This window comes from Dreissena polymorpha, chromosome 10 (genome assembly GCF_020536995.1).
Source record: "Dreissena polymorpha isolate Duluth1 chromosome 10, UMN_Dpol_1.0, whole genome shotgun sequence".
NCBI lineage: Eukaryota > Metazoa > Mollusca > Bivalvia > Myida > Dreissenidae > Dreissena > Dreissena polymorpha.
Window position 1 is genome coordinate 2,880,095 of NC_068364.1, and position 19,103 is coordinate 2,899,197.

Here is a 19,103-nt window from a genome sequence, read left to right on the forward strand (position 1 = left end):
TATGGTCATGTTTACCTCAAAAATAAATTTTCCAACTCGAAAAGTATTGTTGCATTTTCTAGCAAAGAAACTCGCGCAAATTTTTACACATATTTTTTGTCATAAGCGAATTGTTAAACAAAACAGACAACAATTTAAGATATTAATTTACTTTCATTTATTAAATTAAAGTTAGTAATTTTGCATATTGTAAGGTGTGTAATATTTTTGCGTTTGCATTTGTCAATCACTTTTATCGGCTTGTGTCAGGAATTATCCGCAAGCCAATGACAACTTCAGAATCAAGACAGTTTTGAGCAATACGCATTACTTGTGCAGTTTGTGTTGTTTTGTCAAAGTATGAATCAAATGTGATCATAAATAAAGAAATTATCGCAATTTAAGCAAAATTTATTAATTTGACCTTGAGAGCCAATGTCACTCAAATATCAAGGTCAAATTCAACTTTCCAGGTACAGTAACAACATGATAGTAAGAAAGTATTTGAAGTTTGAGAGCTATAGCATTGATTCTTTAGAAGTAAAGTGGATCTTAAAACATAAAAGTTGGTTAATGGTATATAGGTTAAGTGTGGGAGGAAATAAATACCAAGCTCCTGCTGATGGTTGGGATAAAGGTATTATAGGCGCAGTGTTGGAGGACTTGCATCTCGACCTCCTTCTTCCAGTGGTGTTAAGGCTATTAAGCGAAGTGTCGCAGATTACGCGTCTCCACGTCCTGCTGATGGTGAGGTTAAGGATTTCAGGTACAGTGTGGGAGGACAAAAATCCTGCTGTCGTTGGCGTTGAGTGTGTCCGGCGCAGTGTGGGAGGACATGACTCACTAAATTGTGCTTGTTAACCTTGACCCCAGTGACCTCAGTTAGTATCAGCTGTATGTTCTAATCAAACAAAAGTGTTGACACTTAGAGATAAACAAACAATTGAACATCTGTAATAATGGTAGGAAATGAAAAACACATTGACTTGTTAGATATTAAATAAAATTTCGAGATAAATGAAAATGCTTTATATAACATGAACAAGACAATTTACCAGATGAAGCGGACACATATTCAGATCTGTTGTCTGTTCATTGATCTTCCCATCAGGTAGCGTGTTTTTCCATTCATCGATTGTTTTGAATATCTCGCTGTTCTGTGGGCACAAATATGTGAGCAGTGCAATCAAAAGTACTAAAACGGCATGCCTTAAAGGAATATCTCTTTGGAATGAATATGTTTTACATAAAAATGCATTTAAAAATGTACAAGCAACAACTTCACAATACATTGCCAGTTCTTTTCTCGTAACAGTTAAAAAACACCAATTAACAATGATTAACACATCTGTACAGTTTATACTGAAAATATACAAATGATTACCCACATCATACAAATGTCTCAAAAGATGCAGCTCAAATCTTCTTACAGCTGAAAAACATTCATGGCAGTCTTCCCATTGGCCTCTATTTGTTCCCTCTATGTGACATATAATATGAGCACTAAGTTCACCATAATTAATAAATTTCTTGAAGCATGATGTCCACTTGCAACTGAAAGTCTGTGGAAGTAAACATTTGTATTGTTATTAAATTGCTTATTGAATATATAAGATATATATGAGTATAAAAACAAGCAATCATATGGTTTTTTATTTTTAAATATACTACTATGTTAGTAGTATTTGAGAAAATAAAAACAAATATCAGAATGGATTAACATCATTTTTTATATTAATTGACTACCTAAATTACAGAGGAAACAAGAGATGTGTTTGTGAAACCCAATGCCCCCTACTGTGCTTTTATGCCGCACAGCAGCTATTTTAGAAAAAAAGACATTTGACCTTGAAGGATGACCCTGACCTTTCAAAACTCAAAATGTGCAGCTCCATGAGATACACATACATGCCAAATATCAAGTTGCTATCTTCACTATTACAAAAGTTATGACCAAGGTTAAAGCTTTGGGACAGACAGACACACACAATGCCAACCAGACAGGCCAAAAACAATATACTCCGATCATTTGATCTTGGGGCATACAAATAGAAAATGGTCAATATATGAGATAATAATTTCAAACAAGCACCTTCCTCAAATTACCCTAACCACACATATAATATAATATATATATATATATATATATATATATATATATATATATATATATACACATGTGTATATAGAACATTAACAAGGTTATAATTCCTCTGCTTAAGGAACTTGCCCACTAATATTGTTTATTATAAGGCAGGAATATCTCACCGGTCCAGGGTTAAGTTCAACGTCATTTGAAAGAATAAGAAGAAGCTTTGAAGTGTCTACATCTTGTTGGGGCGTCTCGTCAGTGTCTCGTTGGAACAAGAAGTGGGATGGCACATTGACTTGATCTTCATTTGCGGCGTTGTCATCTTGTTGGGGCGTCTCTTCAGTGTCTCGGTGGCAATGGATGTTGGATGGCACGTTGATTTTATCTTCCTATAATAGAATAACCCTTCCTTTAATACAATACTTACTAGACAAACAAGACTATTGCCAAGCAATGTATGTCCCCTACAGGCTCCACCATTATCAGATTTTTTTGGATTTTTTTTCATTATATATATTTGTTGCCATAGCAACCAGAAATTTTGACGTAGGAACAAAATGAAATGACGTACATAATGTCCATATTGCCATATATCCGTGTTTCAAGAAACAATATGAAGAACTTTTAAAGTTATCGCAGGATCCAGAAAAAGTGACAGACTCACAGAATGACGGACACACAGAGTGCAAACCATAAGTCCCCTCAGGTTAAACTGTTAGGGGAGAAAAAGTATTATATTTTTTCATTCAAAATCATAGAGTATATTGACATAACATAAAGCTATACAACAATATGTGTTCCATTTAAAAACCTGATTGTAAAGTGTGTCAGGCCTATCAACTTTCCACGATGATTGCTTCCTTATAAAATGGTCGAGCAGGGCATCTTCAGATGAACAGCACACCATGCAGTTTGGGCAATTGTAGCAAGGGACCTAAAAAAAAACACTCAGCCTGAGGATTCTAATATCGCATCTAAGTAATATTTGTGAAAACCTCATTGAAATTGAAACAAAACAAAAACATGTACCACAATTGGTTCATACTTTAGAACATCTTTACATTATAATGAATTCAATACAGGCCCAGGCCTGGTCCTGAAAAGCTTGCACATGGAAGACTTACATACACCAAAACCCCGCTTAACAGGTTATTGGAGATAATCAATTATACCTGAATTGTAAGAATACCAGCTATTTAGACTAATTTTATAAGGTCCTTTGTGTTGTCTTTAAAGCTTGGTTTTACTGTATTTGTAGAACATCTAAATGACCATACATGAAAGGATGATTGTGTGTTTTAAAGGATCTTCTTGAACAAGTTTTGTTTATCTGACAAGGAACAATACTTTCTGTCATTGATTTACCAGTTTGTTCTTCTTTTTCGTCATGGTAGGTTTCTCCCTTTTAATCTTACCAGTCTTGACTTCCATCTTCATGCGTTTCTGAAAAGTTATGCTATCGGTCCATATTACCAGTACAAATGCTACAAATTACTACCGGTTATATAATTTGAAAAGCGCATACCTTTGGAGATGATTTGAAATAATGTGAATACATCCCTTTCATTAAATTCATTCTTTTTAATGAAAACATAAAATTTGTTTATAGCATTGTGCCATGCTATCAGATCAATTGGCATGCTACAAATATAGTGTCATATAAACAGGGCAATGATTGTCTTTCATGCTTGAACCAATTACTATATTATGATACATAACAAGGGACAAAATTGTCACAAAACCAGGTTTTCATTGTGAAAAAATATCTGATAAAGGGAGGCAACTCAAACTGAACTTTTGAAATGAACAAACAAAATTAACCCCCTTTGTAAGTTTGTTTTAAAATAAATCTATTTTTAGTCGTGGCGACCTTGACATTGGAGATATTGACGTGATTCTTTCGTGCGACACACCGTCCCATGATGGTGAACAAATGTGCCAAATGATATTAAAATCTCATAATGAATGATATAGTTATAGCCCAGACAAGGTCATTTATGTCTATTTTTTACCTTTGAACTCAAAGTGTGACCTTGACCTTGGAGATATTGACGTAATTTTTTCGCGCGACACACCGTCTAATGATGGTTAACAAATTTGCCAAATGATTTTAAAATCTCACAATGAACGAAAAAGTTATGGCCCGGACAAGCTTGTTCCGCCCGCCCGCCAGCCCGCATTCGCCAATCTAATAACCAGTTTTTTCCTTTGGAAAACCTGGTTAAAAATAGGACACAGATGGATCAAACACACATTCTGCCGATTTATATTAAAATCAAAGTAATGAAAATACCTATGAAAGAAATATTTATGTAACTTGTCAAGATGGAAAGTGTTAAAAAGTATGGAGCATATTGTCATAAAATTAGTACCAAGCATAAGCCATTCAACTTGTATGCAGGCAGGAAAACAGCCACATCTTCAGTAATGTCAAGGTAAACAAATCCACTGCAGCATGACCTTTAATGCATGGCGAAAAAACAGGATCATTAATGCAGTGTCTGTGAATGCACAATCATGTAAAATTAATATTCATTCAGGCTAAAAATTGCCATCCAGTAAAAAAGGGAAACTATGTCTGAACTATTTTTTTGTTTTCCTGGACAATATTGGACGACCACTAATTCCAATGACCGTCAATATAAAAGTAACAAAACGATTAAACCTATTTGACATGAAACTAACAAGAGAGTTACTGCAGTAATAGCATTCATGCAGCAAGTTTTAATATGAACAAGAGCACCGCATAACGGGTGCCACGCTCGGCTGCGAAAGCTTGTCAGATTTTTTTTTTAAAGGTCATAGTGACCTAGACCTTTTACCTAGTGACCCAAAATTGGTGTGGTGTGTAGAACTCATCAAGGTGCATATGAAGTTTCAAAGTTGAAGGTGGAAGCACTTTGATTTTAGAGCCAATGATAAGGTTTTAGCACGACGCCGGCGGACGACGAGCAGGCTATGACAATACCTCGGGTTTTCTCCGAAAACAGCCTCGCTAATAAATATTGTTCGTGTGTCTACAAATAAAGCAACAATGAGTGCCTTATGTTGCTATATGTTTATGTTGTATGTAATTCCATTAAGAAAGGTGATTTTTATGTAACTAGTTAAGAATGCATTACATTTATGTACATATAGGTAAACAACAGCTGTCACCATAGGATGACTTATGCCCCCTATAAACGCATGATAGAAGTTATGAGCTTTTTTCGAAACCTAAACACAGATTTTGAAACCTAAACGCAGACCCTAAGTTCAAGGTCAAAGTCACAGGGGTCAAAATTTGTGTGCGCATGGAAAGGCTTTGTCCATATACACATGCATGCCAAATATGAAGTTGCTATCCATGGTTCAAACAGAATTCTCAAACCTAAATTCAAGCACTTTTCAAGGCCAAATTTTCATTTTCAAGGCCGAGAACCGTAGGTTAGTTTCCTTAAAAAAGTGCATTTTCAAGCAAGTTTAACACAGTAAATATCATTTATTTGCTCAAACAAATTCAACTTATTCCACAATAACTCATACATGTTATTTCTAGTTATTACATACATGTTATCCATCCTTAACTCAATGAGTCTCACATACAGTTTGTCAACCAGTTCCCGATAATCAGCAGTTCCGATTAATTTGTATTTAATTTTCCATAATGCCCCAATAAAAACAAAATGATAAGTGTCTAAGGTATACATTAGGTAAAGGAATAAATTAACAAAGTTTTAGCAAGAAATCTTTTGTAAATAGCTTACAGGGTGGAAAAATGCAGCAAAAAGTTAACCGGAACTGATTGAATGAGTTATGTTTTGAAATGTGCATATGGATATAGAAGGCTTTATTATTTTCAAATAAGTTTTTTGCTGATTGAAAACAAATGCTATGACAATGTTTTGAAATACTAATTCTGTAAGCTGAATGATTTTTTAATAATTTTCCTAAGGTTGAACTTTAATTGGCTATTTATGACAAAAAACTGCATATGCCGTCTGACCTAACCTGTTAGCATACAAAATAAATATTACCCTTAATTTTTACATCTTCTCACATTGACACTAAATCCCGAAAAAAATATTGTGGTAAAACGAATAAACGTTTTTGCCGGGCGATTCTAAACTGGTGTACTGACTGTATGTATTTACTTTTTAAAGTTATTACAAACAAACACATTGCTTCTTAATTTCATGTTTTCTTTGTGGGTTTCCCCTTTCTCGTGGCTTTTCAAAGCGCTTTCCCCCATCCCCTGACATCAACGGTCTTCATACAGACTCGACAATGTGCTTTTTGAATGTCATTTGTTTTCTGTACCCAGGAATATTAAGTTAACCATCCTGGTTTGAAATGACACTTCCCCATTGCTGCGTTTTCACTCGCGAAAATTGATCACAATGGAGAACCTCTGACGTAGTACACATAATCTGTGACGTGTACACATAACGTTTCGTACTCAATAGTGTACGAAACTTATATATTTCGTACTCAACTTTTTGCGCGAAGGAATTTATGATAATTTTCGTAATATTTCCCTTAAGAACGATTTAAGATTATAATTAAAGCGATGATAGTACATGTAATTTTGAGCAGAAATAAACATTTTCAAGGCTTTTTTTACATGAAATAAGCACTTTTCAAGCACTTTTTCAAGCACTTTTTCAAGGCCAACCTTTGTTCAAGGGCTTTTCAAGCCTAGGACTCGTTTTCAAGCACTTTTCAAGCCCTGTGCGAACCCTGCTATCTGAAGTGACATAGAAGTTATGAGCATTTTTGAAACCTATACGTAAAGCGTGACAGACAGACAGACAGTCCGATCACTATATGCCCTCCTTCGGCGTCATAAAACAATGTGCCAGAAATTAATGACTTAAAGGATATAATACATGTAAATGTTAACAAATAGATTTTTTCAACGAAAGCAAAAACAACAAAACAAAATGCACCTAACAAGCTTCCTATTCCTTGATAACATGTATAAATCTGCATTTATTTACTGTGCTTTCCCTATCGGTATTTTATGGCTATTTATTTCACACAGATTTCACTACCAGTAACATGATGATGAATAAAAACAAGAGCACCGCATAGCAGGTGCCAACGCTCGGCTGCGGGTGCAGTTTCTTCTTTTTAAGAGTTCACAGTGATCTTGACCTTTGACCTAGTGACACAAAAAAGGGTGTGGCATGTATAACTCATCAAGGTGCAGCTACATATGAAGTTTCAAAGTTATAGGTGGAAGCACATAAAACATTGTGGCATTTCTTTGCCAACTGAAACAATTAACACATGCATGTACATGCAAACAAAATTGTCAACAATAACAAATGCACCAAACAAGCTTTATATACCTTGTGTGGCATTTCTTTGCCAACTACAACAATTTACACATGCATGTACAGGCATGGCATAAGTGCAAAACCTCATCTACCAAAGTTGACCATTTTGAAAAATAACAACAATTATATAATAATATGCAGAAGACAACAGAAAGGAAATATGTCCTAAAAATAATAACACTAATATGGTCTTTTACTTATATTTTACTTTCAAAATAGGTTTGGTTGTGGGGTTTTTTTCAACAAAAAAAACCTAGTTTTAAGAACCAGTAGGACATTTCCACAATGAAACAGTGAGGGTTATCTGAAATTAACGGTATTTTTTACCTTCTTTCCATATCTTTTGACACTTCTGGTTGCAGAACTCTTAGCTCTGGCTGTGACAACCTGAGAATAAATTGTGTGTGTGAAAATATGGAAAACAAAATTATATAAACTAACTAGTTTATCTTTTATACAATTACAGAATGTTATGTTCTGATATAACTGAATGGTTATGACATCAACTCTGTGGTCTGGCTTTCACACAAAGACATCTGTTGAACTTTTCATGTTTACCACTTAATGACAAACAATGCCTTAGATGATTAAAGGCATTGCTTTAGAAGTATAGGACCTGCAGTCCAACTATTGCCTTACAGCTACCAATAATGAAGGGCATTATGGTGCTGATCAGGGGCAAAAAGGCGAGGCTAAAAAAAGACATGACAGGGTGCCCAGCTTAACGGCTCTAGACATAACATTAATTTATAGGCTGTAACAAGCCATATGAGCAATCAATACTGGATTGCAATCACTTTATAAATGTTAATTAAGAATGATGAAATATCTGTACGATTAAATGCATAGAAAAGTTACCTTTATTTTATGTGTCTGAGGCTTAATGTCCCTAGGAACTGGTACTTCACTTGCATCCACCTTGTCTTGAATCTCTGGTTGAGCTCCCTACAATTTATTTAACCATAATACAGGTATTATACTTTTTTTAAAAACGGCTTATTTTATTCAAAAATATGAACATTACAGCAAAATCAAATTGTTATGAATATTTGTAGGTGGAAGCGCTTTGATTTTAGATCCTATGTTAAGGTTTTAGCCTGACGCGGAATTGCAGTTTTGTGCATAAATCACATTTGCTTATGGCTCATAAATGCAGTCCACTTTGTTGTAGCACTAAACTCACAGTCGGCACAATATCCGAAAAGAGTGCTATGGTGCTGTCATGCTCCTGAACCGGTACTTCCGTGGCTGAGAGAGCTGGCCATTCTGTAGGATCTTGAACAGCAGCCTCCACACACAGCTGGTTTGGCAGGTCGTCCTGTATGGATGCTAAACACCTCCTAGCCCCTTCAGCGCTCAGATGTAGTCCATCATGGGACAAGTACAGGGACTTCTTAAAATTAAATTTTGATTATAGATAGTTACCGTACCAATTTGTTTTAAACATAACTAAGATATTAAAGCAGCAAATTCAATGAACTGGTTTCCCTCAACGAATGAAAAAATATTTTAGTTTCAATCAATTAGAGTGTACAACTCTGAACTGACCAAAATGATCATCCTGACCAAACTTATGCAAGAACTACTAAACAAGAGCACCGCCTTGCGGGTGCAGACCGCTCATCTATTTTCTTTTTAAAGGTGAAGGGACTCTCATTTTCAATCACAAAGGAGGGAGGGGTGGAGTGAAGAGGGGTGCATTGTGTGGGGGTGTGGACATTTATTACATTTTCTTCCAAAAATGCGAAAAAAAAGGAAAAAAAAATCAGGGGGTGGGGGTGGGGGGGGGGGGGTGGGGGGGGGGATTCTTGGGTGCCATGGTTGGACGGTATTTCAAACATAAAATATTAAAAATAAATATTTGTGTTTTTTAACCGTTTCATAAAAAAAAATGGGGGGTATAGTGTGAGTCATTTGGTCATTTGTGATATGATCTTAAAAAAAAAAAAAAAAAAAAAAAAAAAAAATAGGGGGGGGGGGGAGGCACGGGCGATGGTTTAGGTGGAGTCTATTGTGGTATGTCAGGTAAGAGTTTTGTCAAAGTATCAATCAAATCTAATCATAAATAAAGAAGTTATGGCAATTTTAGCAAAATTTAATAATTTGACCTTGAGAGTCAAGGTCATTCAAAGGTCAAGGTAAAATTCAACTTGCCAGGTACAGTAACCTCATGATAGCATGAAAGTATTTGAAGTTTGAAAGCAATAGCCTTGATACTTAAGAAGTAAAGTGGATCGAAACACAAAATTTAACCATATATTCAAAGTTACTAAGTCAAAAAAGGGCCATAATTCCGTAAAAATGTCATCCAGAGTTATGCAACTTGTCCTTTTACTGTACCCTTATGATAGTTTGCGAGTGTTCCAAGCATGAAAGCGATATCTATGATACTTTAGGGGTAAAGTGGACCAAAACACAAAACTTAACCAAACTTTCAATTTTCTAAATTCTATAAAGGGCCCATAATTCCATCCAAATGCCAATCAGAGTTACATAACTTTGCCTGCACAGTCCCCTTATGATAGTTAATAAGTGTTGCAAGTATGAAAGCAATATCTTTGATACTGTAGGAATAAAGTGGACCTAAACACAAAACATAACCAAATTTTCAATTTTCTAAGTATAAAAAGGGCACATAATTCTGTCAAAATGCCAGTCAGAGTTACATAACTTTGCCTGCACAGTCCCCTTGTGATAGTTAGTAAGTGTTGCAAGTATGAAAGCAATAGCTTTGATACTTAAGGAATAAAATGGACCTAAACACAAAACTTAACCAAAATTTTCAATTTTCTAAGTATAAAAAGGGCACATAATTCTGTCAAAATGCACGCCAGAGTTATCTAACTTTGCCTGCCCAGTCCCCTCATGATAGTAAGTAAGTGTACCAAGTTTGAATGCAATAGCATTGATACTTTCTGAGAAAAGTGGACCTAAACGCAAAACTTAACCGGACGCCGACGCCAAGGTGATGACAATAGCTCATTTTTTTTTTTCAAAAAATAGATGAGCTAAAAAATGATAATACATGTTTATTTTTTAATTTCATTAACTTCCATATTACAGCACAGATAGATATCTTTAATTATGGGGCTTTACGTCTAGAGCTGAAACCAACAAAACGTGCAAGTGTACCACCACAAAGTAATACATCTATTTTAAAATTCATGATATTTCATGTAAAAGTTATTAAGAAACCAGTAATTGCAACAAAACTGCTCAATGAGTCAATTTTCACCAATTAAGGGGGCATATCTCTTGAGCAAAGAAGGATGTCTGAACAGAATTTGGGATTGGTCCACCGCAGTATAATGATGCATATACTTATTTTAAGTTTCATGATGATGAAATTCCATGCAACAGTTGCTGAGAAACTTCCTATTTCACTCTAAATCTTTCCCTATACCTGTTTAGTTGCTCCATAGTCCATGTATCTCACAGAAGGCACATGGTGACTCAGTTCCCACAGCATGCTGTTTGCGCTCCTTATCCACTGGCAGTAGTTCCTCAACTGTGCCCCTGAGAGTGGCCATCGGGGAAACATTCTCACATCAAAATCACGTGGAAGAATCTCGCAAAGCACCAGGTGTATTTCAGTGCACACACTGAATACAACATCAAGAATCTCTGTCACACAACTAAAAATAACAAGCAAATTCATTGAATTGATATACCCTGCCAATATGCTTCTGGACACAAAAGTGTTATATTTGACACTAAAGAAGCATTTTTTAAGAAACAAATGGCCATAACTCTGCTATTAACAGATGGTGTACGATGCCATTTGGCGTGCATCATCCTCTTATCCATATATATACTCATACCAAGTTTCAATGAAATCCGCCAAAGCACTTCCAAGATATGGCTCCGGACACAAAAGTGCTGGACGGACAGATGGTAAGACGGACGGACAGACAACCCCAAAACAATATCCCTCCTCCTATGGCGAGGAATAATAAGGTAATGGTATTAGTTGCTCATTGTATTATCTTCCCATCACAGACAATTATTAACAAGAGATGTGTTCGTCAGAAACACAATGCCCCCTATTGCGCCGCTTTGTATTATTTTTTTTTACCTTTGACCTTGAAGGATGACCTTGAACTTCCACCACTCAAAATGTGCAGCTTCATGAGATACACGTGCACACCAAATATCAAGTTGCTATCTTCAATATTGAAAAAGTTATGGCCAATGTTAAAGTTTTCGGACGGACAGACGCCATATATTTGACATTTGACCTTGAAGGATGACCTTGACCTTTCACCACTCAAAATGTTCAGCTCCATGAGGTACACACGCATGCCAAATATCAAGTTATATCTCCAATAATGCAAAAGTTATGGCCAACGTTGAAGTTTTTTTCCCGACGGATGGACAGACTGACACACATACTGACTGACAGTTCAACTTCTATGTGCCACCCTACCGGGGCATAAAAAGTTACAAACAACAGTAGAACTACAAAAATATTTGAGAAACTAACTTATTTTATTTCATTAAAATGCCAATCCAAAAGAATCTAATAAGAAAATGATACTAAGTTGATCAAGCTCATTTTTATTCATGCTGCTAAGCTGTTCAGTGGCGGATCCAGGGTTTCTAGTTAGGGGGTTGGTGTGGACATTCAATAATACAGGCCAATGTAAAAGCATAATGGTGTAGTGGATGTGGTGTCCGCCTAGTGATAGGGAGTTAGGAGGTTCTCATTATCTTCTCCATAAACACCAAGTTCTGGTTCTTCCCAGGAACAGACTCGAGTGTCTCGATAAGCATAGTGGGTTCGCTGCAATAAAGCTAAGGTAAATAGGTTAAATAAAAACTAAAACTGAAAAATTACTGTTCAACATACCGGTAGAATTCGCTATCCTTGCAGCAAACATCGTTAGAGCCAAGATGCAGGTACAATATGTCGTAACAACCTGACATCAGCTCTTGATGCAGCAGCTTTCTAAAGCCCTTCCGGTCAGACACATACTTTGCACCTGCATAGTAAAATAAGATCTCCCATTTGGAATTGGTTTTTCATTTGCAATAATTTTTCTTGAGTTGTCATTTGTTATTGAATATTATGAAAAATAGTCATCATCGCTATGTTCGAGACAAGCAAGCTTATCTTTGTTAATATTTATCTCACTTGTTTTATGTTGTGTCAAATTTCTGGATTTGCAATCTTTTTTCCCATTTTGGTTACAGCAGAAAGGGTATTTTTCTTGATTCCATAATACATGTTTTATCAGTGTAATAATATACATGACGTGTACATGTAAATACCATGAAACTGTTAGGGTAAAATATCTTTTTGGGTATTAAAGCAGTATTCAGTGGAGTTTTAAGCATTTCTTTAAAAACAAAAGATGCGTTTGTTGGAAACACAATGCCCCCTATTGCACCGCTTTGAAGCCATCTACATGTATTCAAACTTTGACCTTGAAGGATGACCTTGACCTTTCACCACTCAAGATGTGAAGCTCCATGAGATACACATGCATGCCAAATATCTAGTTGCTATCTTCAATATTGCAAATTTTGACCTTTGACCTTGAAGGATGACCTTGACCTTTCATCACTCAAAATGTGCAGCTCCATGAGATATACATGCATGCCAAATATCAAGTTGCTATCTTCAATATTTAAAAAGTTATGGCCAATGTTAAAATTTTCAGATGGACGGAATATTTGACATTTGACCTTAAAGAATGACCTTGATTTTCACCTTTTACCACTCAAAATATTCAGCTCCAAGAGATACACATGCATGAAAAAAATTTCAAGTTGCTATCTTCAATATTTAAAAAGTTATGGCCAATGTTAAAGTTTTCGGACGGACGGAATATTTGACATTTGACCTTGAAGAATGACCTTGACCTTCACCTTTCATCACTCAAAATGTTCAGCTCCAGGAGATACCCATGCATGCCAAATATCAAGTTGCTATCATCAATAGTGAACAAGTTATGGCCAATGTTAAAGTTTTCGGATGGACGGACAGACGCCATATATTAGACATTTGACCTTCACCTTTCACCACTGAAAATGTTCAGCTTCAGGAGATACACATACATGCCAAATATCAAATTGCTATCATCAATAGTGAAAAAGTTATGGCTAATGTTAAAGTTTTCGGACGGATGGACAGATGCCATATATTAGACATTTGACCTTGAAGGATGACCTTGACCTTCACCTTTCACCACTCAAAATGTGCAGCTCAATGAGATGCACATGCATGCAAAATATCACCGTGCTATGTTAAATATTGAAAAAGTTATGACCATTAAAGTGTTTGGACGGACGGACAGACTGACAGTTCAACTGCTATATGCCACCCTACCGGGGGCATAAAAACAATTATTTGGTACACAAAGCTTCAAATAAATATTAAAATTAGCAACCTTTTTTCCAAAGGCAGCAACAAACACTGCAGGGCTAGATTGAACTTTACCAATATGCAGTTGTTTACAACCATCGACAAAGCGGGGTTTGGGGGCGGTAGCCCCCGATACTAAAGAAATATATAGGATAAAAGGATAATAAGGTGTTGCGTAAGTTGTTATGTGTTAGGTGTTAAGGGTTAGGGAACGCTGTTTGATGTTAAGTGTTGCATACCGGTAAAGTTCAATCGTCCCCACTGCAGTATAAGACAGTAGCTAAAATAATTATGCCAACGCAAAAATCATCAAAAGACTATGGCGGCAATTTATATGGTATCGGGTCCGTTCGCCCTAGTTACACGTTCGCCCTGGGTTCGTTCGCCCTATATTATCATTTCCATATCGGGGTATGAACACAATGTACACAATATAAAGTGCATCATTTATTATTTTATATATAAGCTGTATATATTAAATTTATAAATTATTTGTACATTAATATGTGTATTATAATCATTAAGATTATGAGATTTTGAGTGTAACTTCTTGCGTTGTTTATGGTTCTTTCATTCAGCAATATATAACCACCGTCTGTCGGATTATCTATATTTTTGTAATCTTGTCGATCCCTGCATAGGCAAATAAATTGAAAATTCATATAAACATCATTAAATCTCAATAAAAACATCATCAATATTCAATTTACTAAACTGATCAATTTCCAATAATTCTCGCGTGTATTGCGCTGTGTGAAGTAGCAACTGGCCTTTATTGATCGTTGCCGATTAATTAAGAGATTAAAGAGATAATGGTCTGTGTTAATTGATTGATTGAGTGTCGTTTTAACCTAATTTAGTTAACATTGAGAACAATTACTAAATCATATAGAAATTAGTTATGTAGAATATGATTATTAAGTTGAAACTATTATCCTAAAGAGTATACTAAATATTGATGCATGCATAAATCATGTTTATAAAACAGAACTGTTATTATTATATTTTTTAGAAATTATCTTTAATATGATTATTAGCGTATGATTAAGTAAATAAACATAAATTATGTAAATGAAACAGAGCAGTATATTTTAAATTGTGTAGAAATTGGCCTCAAAGAAAATGTTCAATTATAATAAATACATTAAGGTATAAGATTATTATTATTTAATTATATAAATATTAAAATGGTAAGCAGCGCAACTTAAAGGCCAATTTCGTAAATTATGTAAACGGTCTCCAAACGGAGAGATAAAATGTCAATTTATATTATAACCTTAGTCGATTTCGTCCGCCTTTTCAATTAAAAAGGCCATTCATTGTATAAGCAAACCAAAAAGACCGATATATATGATAAATGACGTCTTCGGTGATAGGTTTCTCTTCCGCAATGAGGCCTATCATCAGGCCCAACGGAATGATGGTTTGCATTTCATATGCAAACAGTGTGAGGAAAGAAACTGGCCAGAAATCACCGACACCGATGCGGATGAAGATGAAAGAGCACTCACCAACACTGGCCAACAATCGAGGGGCAACTCAATTTACGAGAACGCTTCATTAATGATTATGAATTTCATAAAATGAGCTTAACTATATTATACTTGATTGCCATGTAAGATAATAGACATATTTCCAGAATGCTAACAAGAGTTCCACATTCTGGCGGCGTAGCGTGCGAAGTAAAAAAATGCGTTGTCACGGAACAGATCTACAGAAAGGCAGTGACTTCCGTCTATGCTCCAATGCGCACGTGCACCCAGCTGACCCGAAGCTTCCTCTTCGAGCGAAGTCTTCCACCATTGTACGTTATTGTAAATGAAACGTAATGTTTTAACATATTAAAATTATTCATTAAAACATGGGACGACAATTTCAGCTTTTATGGAATTTTTCGTTTAAATGATGTCTCCAGTTAAGTTAACTGCACAGGCTAATCTGGGACGACACTTTACGCACATGCATAATTCCCTGTAAAGGATTATCGTATTTATGTTTTGTTATAGGTCAAACAGCGTATCAAGGAACAGCCTCATGCCCGGGCAATAAAGGTGTAACATAAAGTTTTCATTAATTAATAAAATTCACACTTAGAGAAAATTACTGGCCTTTGACGGCTTTGTTACAAACACGCTTGCACGTTAAAGAGCACCGTCTTGATTTTCCACACATGCTGGCAAGTTTGTAGCTTAAGTTGCCATTTATATATTAAAATGTTTAAAAGATAACAAATTTCGTTATATTTATTGCTTCCCTGCTTTGATAATAAAATTTAGGGCGAACGGACCCAGGGCGAACAGGATTTAGGGCGAACAGGATTTAGGGCAAACAGAAATTAGGGCGAACGGACCCGGATTCAATTTATATTGACTATATAAGACAGTAAAAGGGGTAATATAAAGCAGCATGCCACAGAAACATGTTGGGTCTCACACTCAACTATAAACAGTTAAAAATTATTCACCAGATACGGGCAGAAAGTCAATCCTTGCATTTGGAGGACACGCAGACTTCAAACGATGGACATTGGAATCCACGGCAATAAGAACACGACACCAGACTAGCTGAAATAATTCGCGTTCAGAATAAATCTGAACGCTGAAACTCCGGTCTGTAAAAACCATAACGAAAAATAAATACAATATTATTATGGGAATTACAGTATTTACAATTGTATATATCTGAAATCTACCTTTTGTTTGACAAATATGAACTTAGATCACAAAAATTACCTGTATTACATTTAAAATCAAAGACATGGAGCGATCATTTTCTCAAAGGCAGCCATTTTAGCATTGTTGTTGTTGTTGTTATTTTGTACCATAGCTATTTCGTACCTTTTACTTTTGGGGTATTTTGTTACTGTCGATTCTAATATTTTGAGTTATAATAGTTATAATTCTTTTTTTGCTTCATCTTCTTACTATTTTCAATTTCATTTCTTACTGCAGGGTTTTTTCTCCACTTTTTGGGAAGATAGCCCATGGCTTTGGAATTGGGAATTTTATCGGTATTTGCATGAAATTGGGAAAATAAATTCATTAGCCTTTTTTTCCACACGAAAAGTCCACTGATTAGGGAAATACTAAATTTGATTTAACTCTTTATAATCATTCAAATTAAGAGAAAAAATCATATAATACTTTATTAGATGTAATTGAATTAAAATTGAGATAAAATACACATAAGACTTCTTTCTAAAAAAAAATAATTTTTTTTTTTTTTTTTTTTGGAAATTGGGAAATTTTTTCCACATTTTGGGAAAAAAGTATACTTTTTGGGATTGGGAACATAGCCGAATTTCGGCTATAAAATCGGGCCAAAAAAAACCCTGTACTGTTTTGCGCATATTGCACACTTAATTTTTGTGTTCGAACTCAGTTACAAACATAGTTGAATTTAACCTCCAGTTCAAGGGAGATAACATGAACCTTTTACTATACAAGGATTTATATTGGATGAAACAAACTCGAAATATAGTTTATTAACAGGTAAATTTCGATATATTTTGCTCAATAAATACTATTTAGGCAACGTTCTTTCATAATAGTCACAAATATTATATGTGTGTATTTAAATTCAGGAATGATGCGACCGAAATTCGTGTCGGAACTCTCGCTATTAAAAAGATAGAGTGGACTATTGACGCCAAAAGTCTGCCAAAGCAAAAATCATCAAAAGACTCTAAGGCGGCAATTTATATTGACTAGACACCAGAAATGTTCTTCACCTGAAACAGAATAAACAAAAGGCTTCCCGGCAAAGGACATCGTTCCACGAACCCTGGGGAAGTTTAAAAACTCAAAATACAACACGACAACAAACAAACGGCCGAATTCAAATACAATCCGAACCTGGATTTTCCAAACAAGTTTAACAACGTTCAGTTTTTAAATAGGTAACGTCGCGAAATCAAATTACAAATTCTAAACGAGCACTTACAAACGATTAAATGCCACGGAACGCGGTTCTCTTAAACTGAAACGTAGTCTCTGGTCAACAACAGCTGTTTTATAGTATGTAAGCTTTGGTCATTATAAAATACTGTCGAGAATAAAATTCTCCGTACTCTTTGAAAACCCTTGTTAAACAAGTTCAAATCAGAAAGGGAGATCACCACAACTTACTATGGAAGCGAGACAATTCACCCCCAAGACAATTCACCCCCAGGAGACAATTCACCCCCTAGACAATTCACCCCTGCTCCCTGGACAATTCACCCACAGATATTATTTTTGTTTTGTTTTGCTGTTTGTTTAGGATTTAGTATTATATAACGAATTTCTGTTTTATAAGGATAGTTATTTGTATTCTATTTAAATTTTATAAAGTTCTAATAAAAGCATAATAAGATGTTCTCAGAATTTATTTCTTTTTTTTCCATAAAATTACTTGCAATTAAAACATAACTGTGCTTTTTATCTATTGATGTTTGTTTTTATTATTAACAATATCTTATTATTGTTTTTATGTCATTAAATAATTAATTATATGTTTTTGTTTTATTTAAGATTGTTTTAAAACAGTTAATATTTGTAAAAATTGTATAAATAAATTATAATGGTATTGGATACAATATTTGGAAATAATCCAATGTTTTTTATTTGATAAGTTATGCAAAATTTCAAAATTTTCGTAATATCACTATATTTATTTTTAAATGGGAAATATAATAATAAAATATTCGTCACATAATCAGTCAACAAAGTAACAACACCTAAAACAACCTTTTTTCACACCACTAAAGGCAACAATAATCAGATAATCTGTCAGACGTTCAGAGCTGATGAGGGTACTGATTATCTAGTGGTAGATAAGGCTATTACTGATAGGGGTTGCTTAGAGATAAGGCTGTAGTATGGAGTGAGTTAACATATACTGTATGATTGAAAAGGACTTGAATTGAGTACAATTTTTGTAAAAAATACATTACATTTCAAAACATTTTTAGTAGGACCATACTAGCGGTATTATAGTGGTTTTAATAAATCATATAGTACTCGTGTATAAATAGCATTTTAAAAATAATAACAGAAAATGGTGTGAATTACTGGATTTGAAATGAATACTGATATTTGCAGATTTGAATATGTTGCAATAAACAACATTACAAAACACAACTTCTATCACTAATCCTTCAATGATAGAAAATCCAACAACTTAATGGATAATAAGAATACAAATACTTATTTTTTAAATGAAACACTTATGTTTGCAGGCAGTTAAATAAAAATAATTATCAAAATATCAGGTGAAAAAAAAATGGAATTTTTGATACAGGTATTACCAGGTAATAGAATTGCCCAGCCCAACATAATTATTTGTCAATATGTGTAACTGAAGT

The 19,103-nt window shown here is 34.8% G+C and overlaps 1 protein-coding gene across 1 annotated transcript; it reads right to left on the reverse strand.

Annotated features, from left to right (window-relative positions):
* Positions 1 to 227: 227 nt before the first annotated feature.
* LOC127848831 (uncharacterized) lies at positions 228 to 16,314 on the reverse strand. The gene is made up of 14 exons (XM_052381485.1): positions 16,224 to 16,314; positions 12,242 to 12,374; positions 10,796 to 10,994; positions 8,576 to 8,785; positions 8,251 to 8,337; positions 7,720 to 7,779; positions 7,405 to 7,427; positions 4,444 to 4,531; positions 3,437 to 3,514; positions 2,883 to 3,005; positions 2,248 to 2,460; positions 1,368 to 1,541; positions 1,035 to 1,136; positions 228 to 880 (listed from the first exon to the last, which is right to left on the reverse strand). Exons 2-14 carry the CDS (start codon positions 12,316 to 12,318, stop codon positions 701 to 703), a joined length of 1,614 nt encoding a protein of 537 aa, XP_052237445.1. The 5' UTR covers positions 12,319 to 12,374; positions 16,224 to 16,314; the 3' UTR covers positions 228 to 700.
* Positions 16,315 to 19,103: the final 2,789 nt, after the last annotated feature.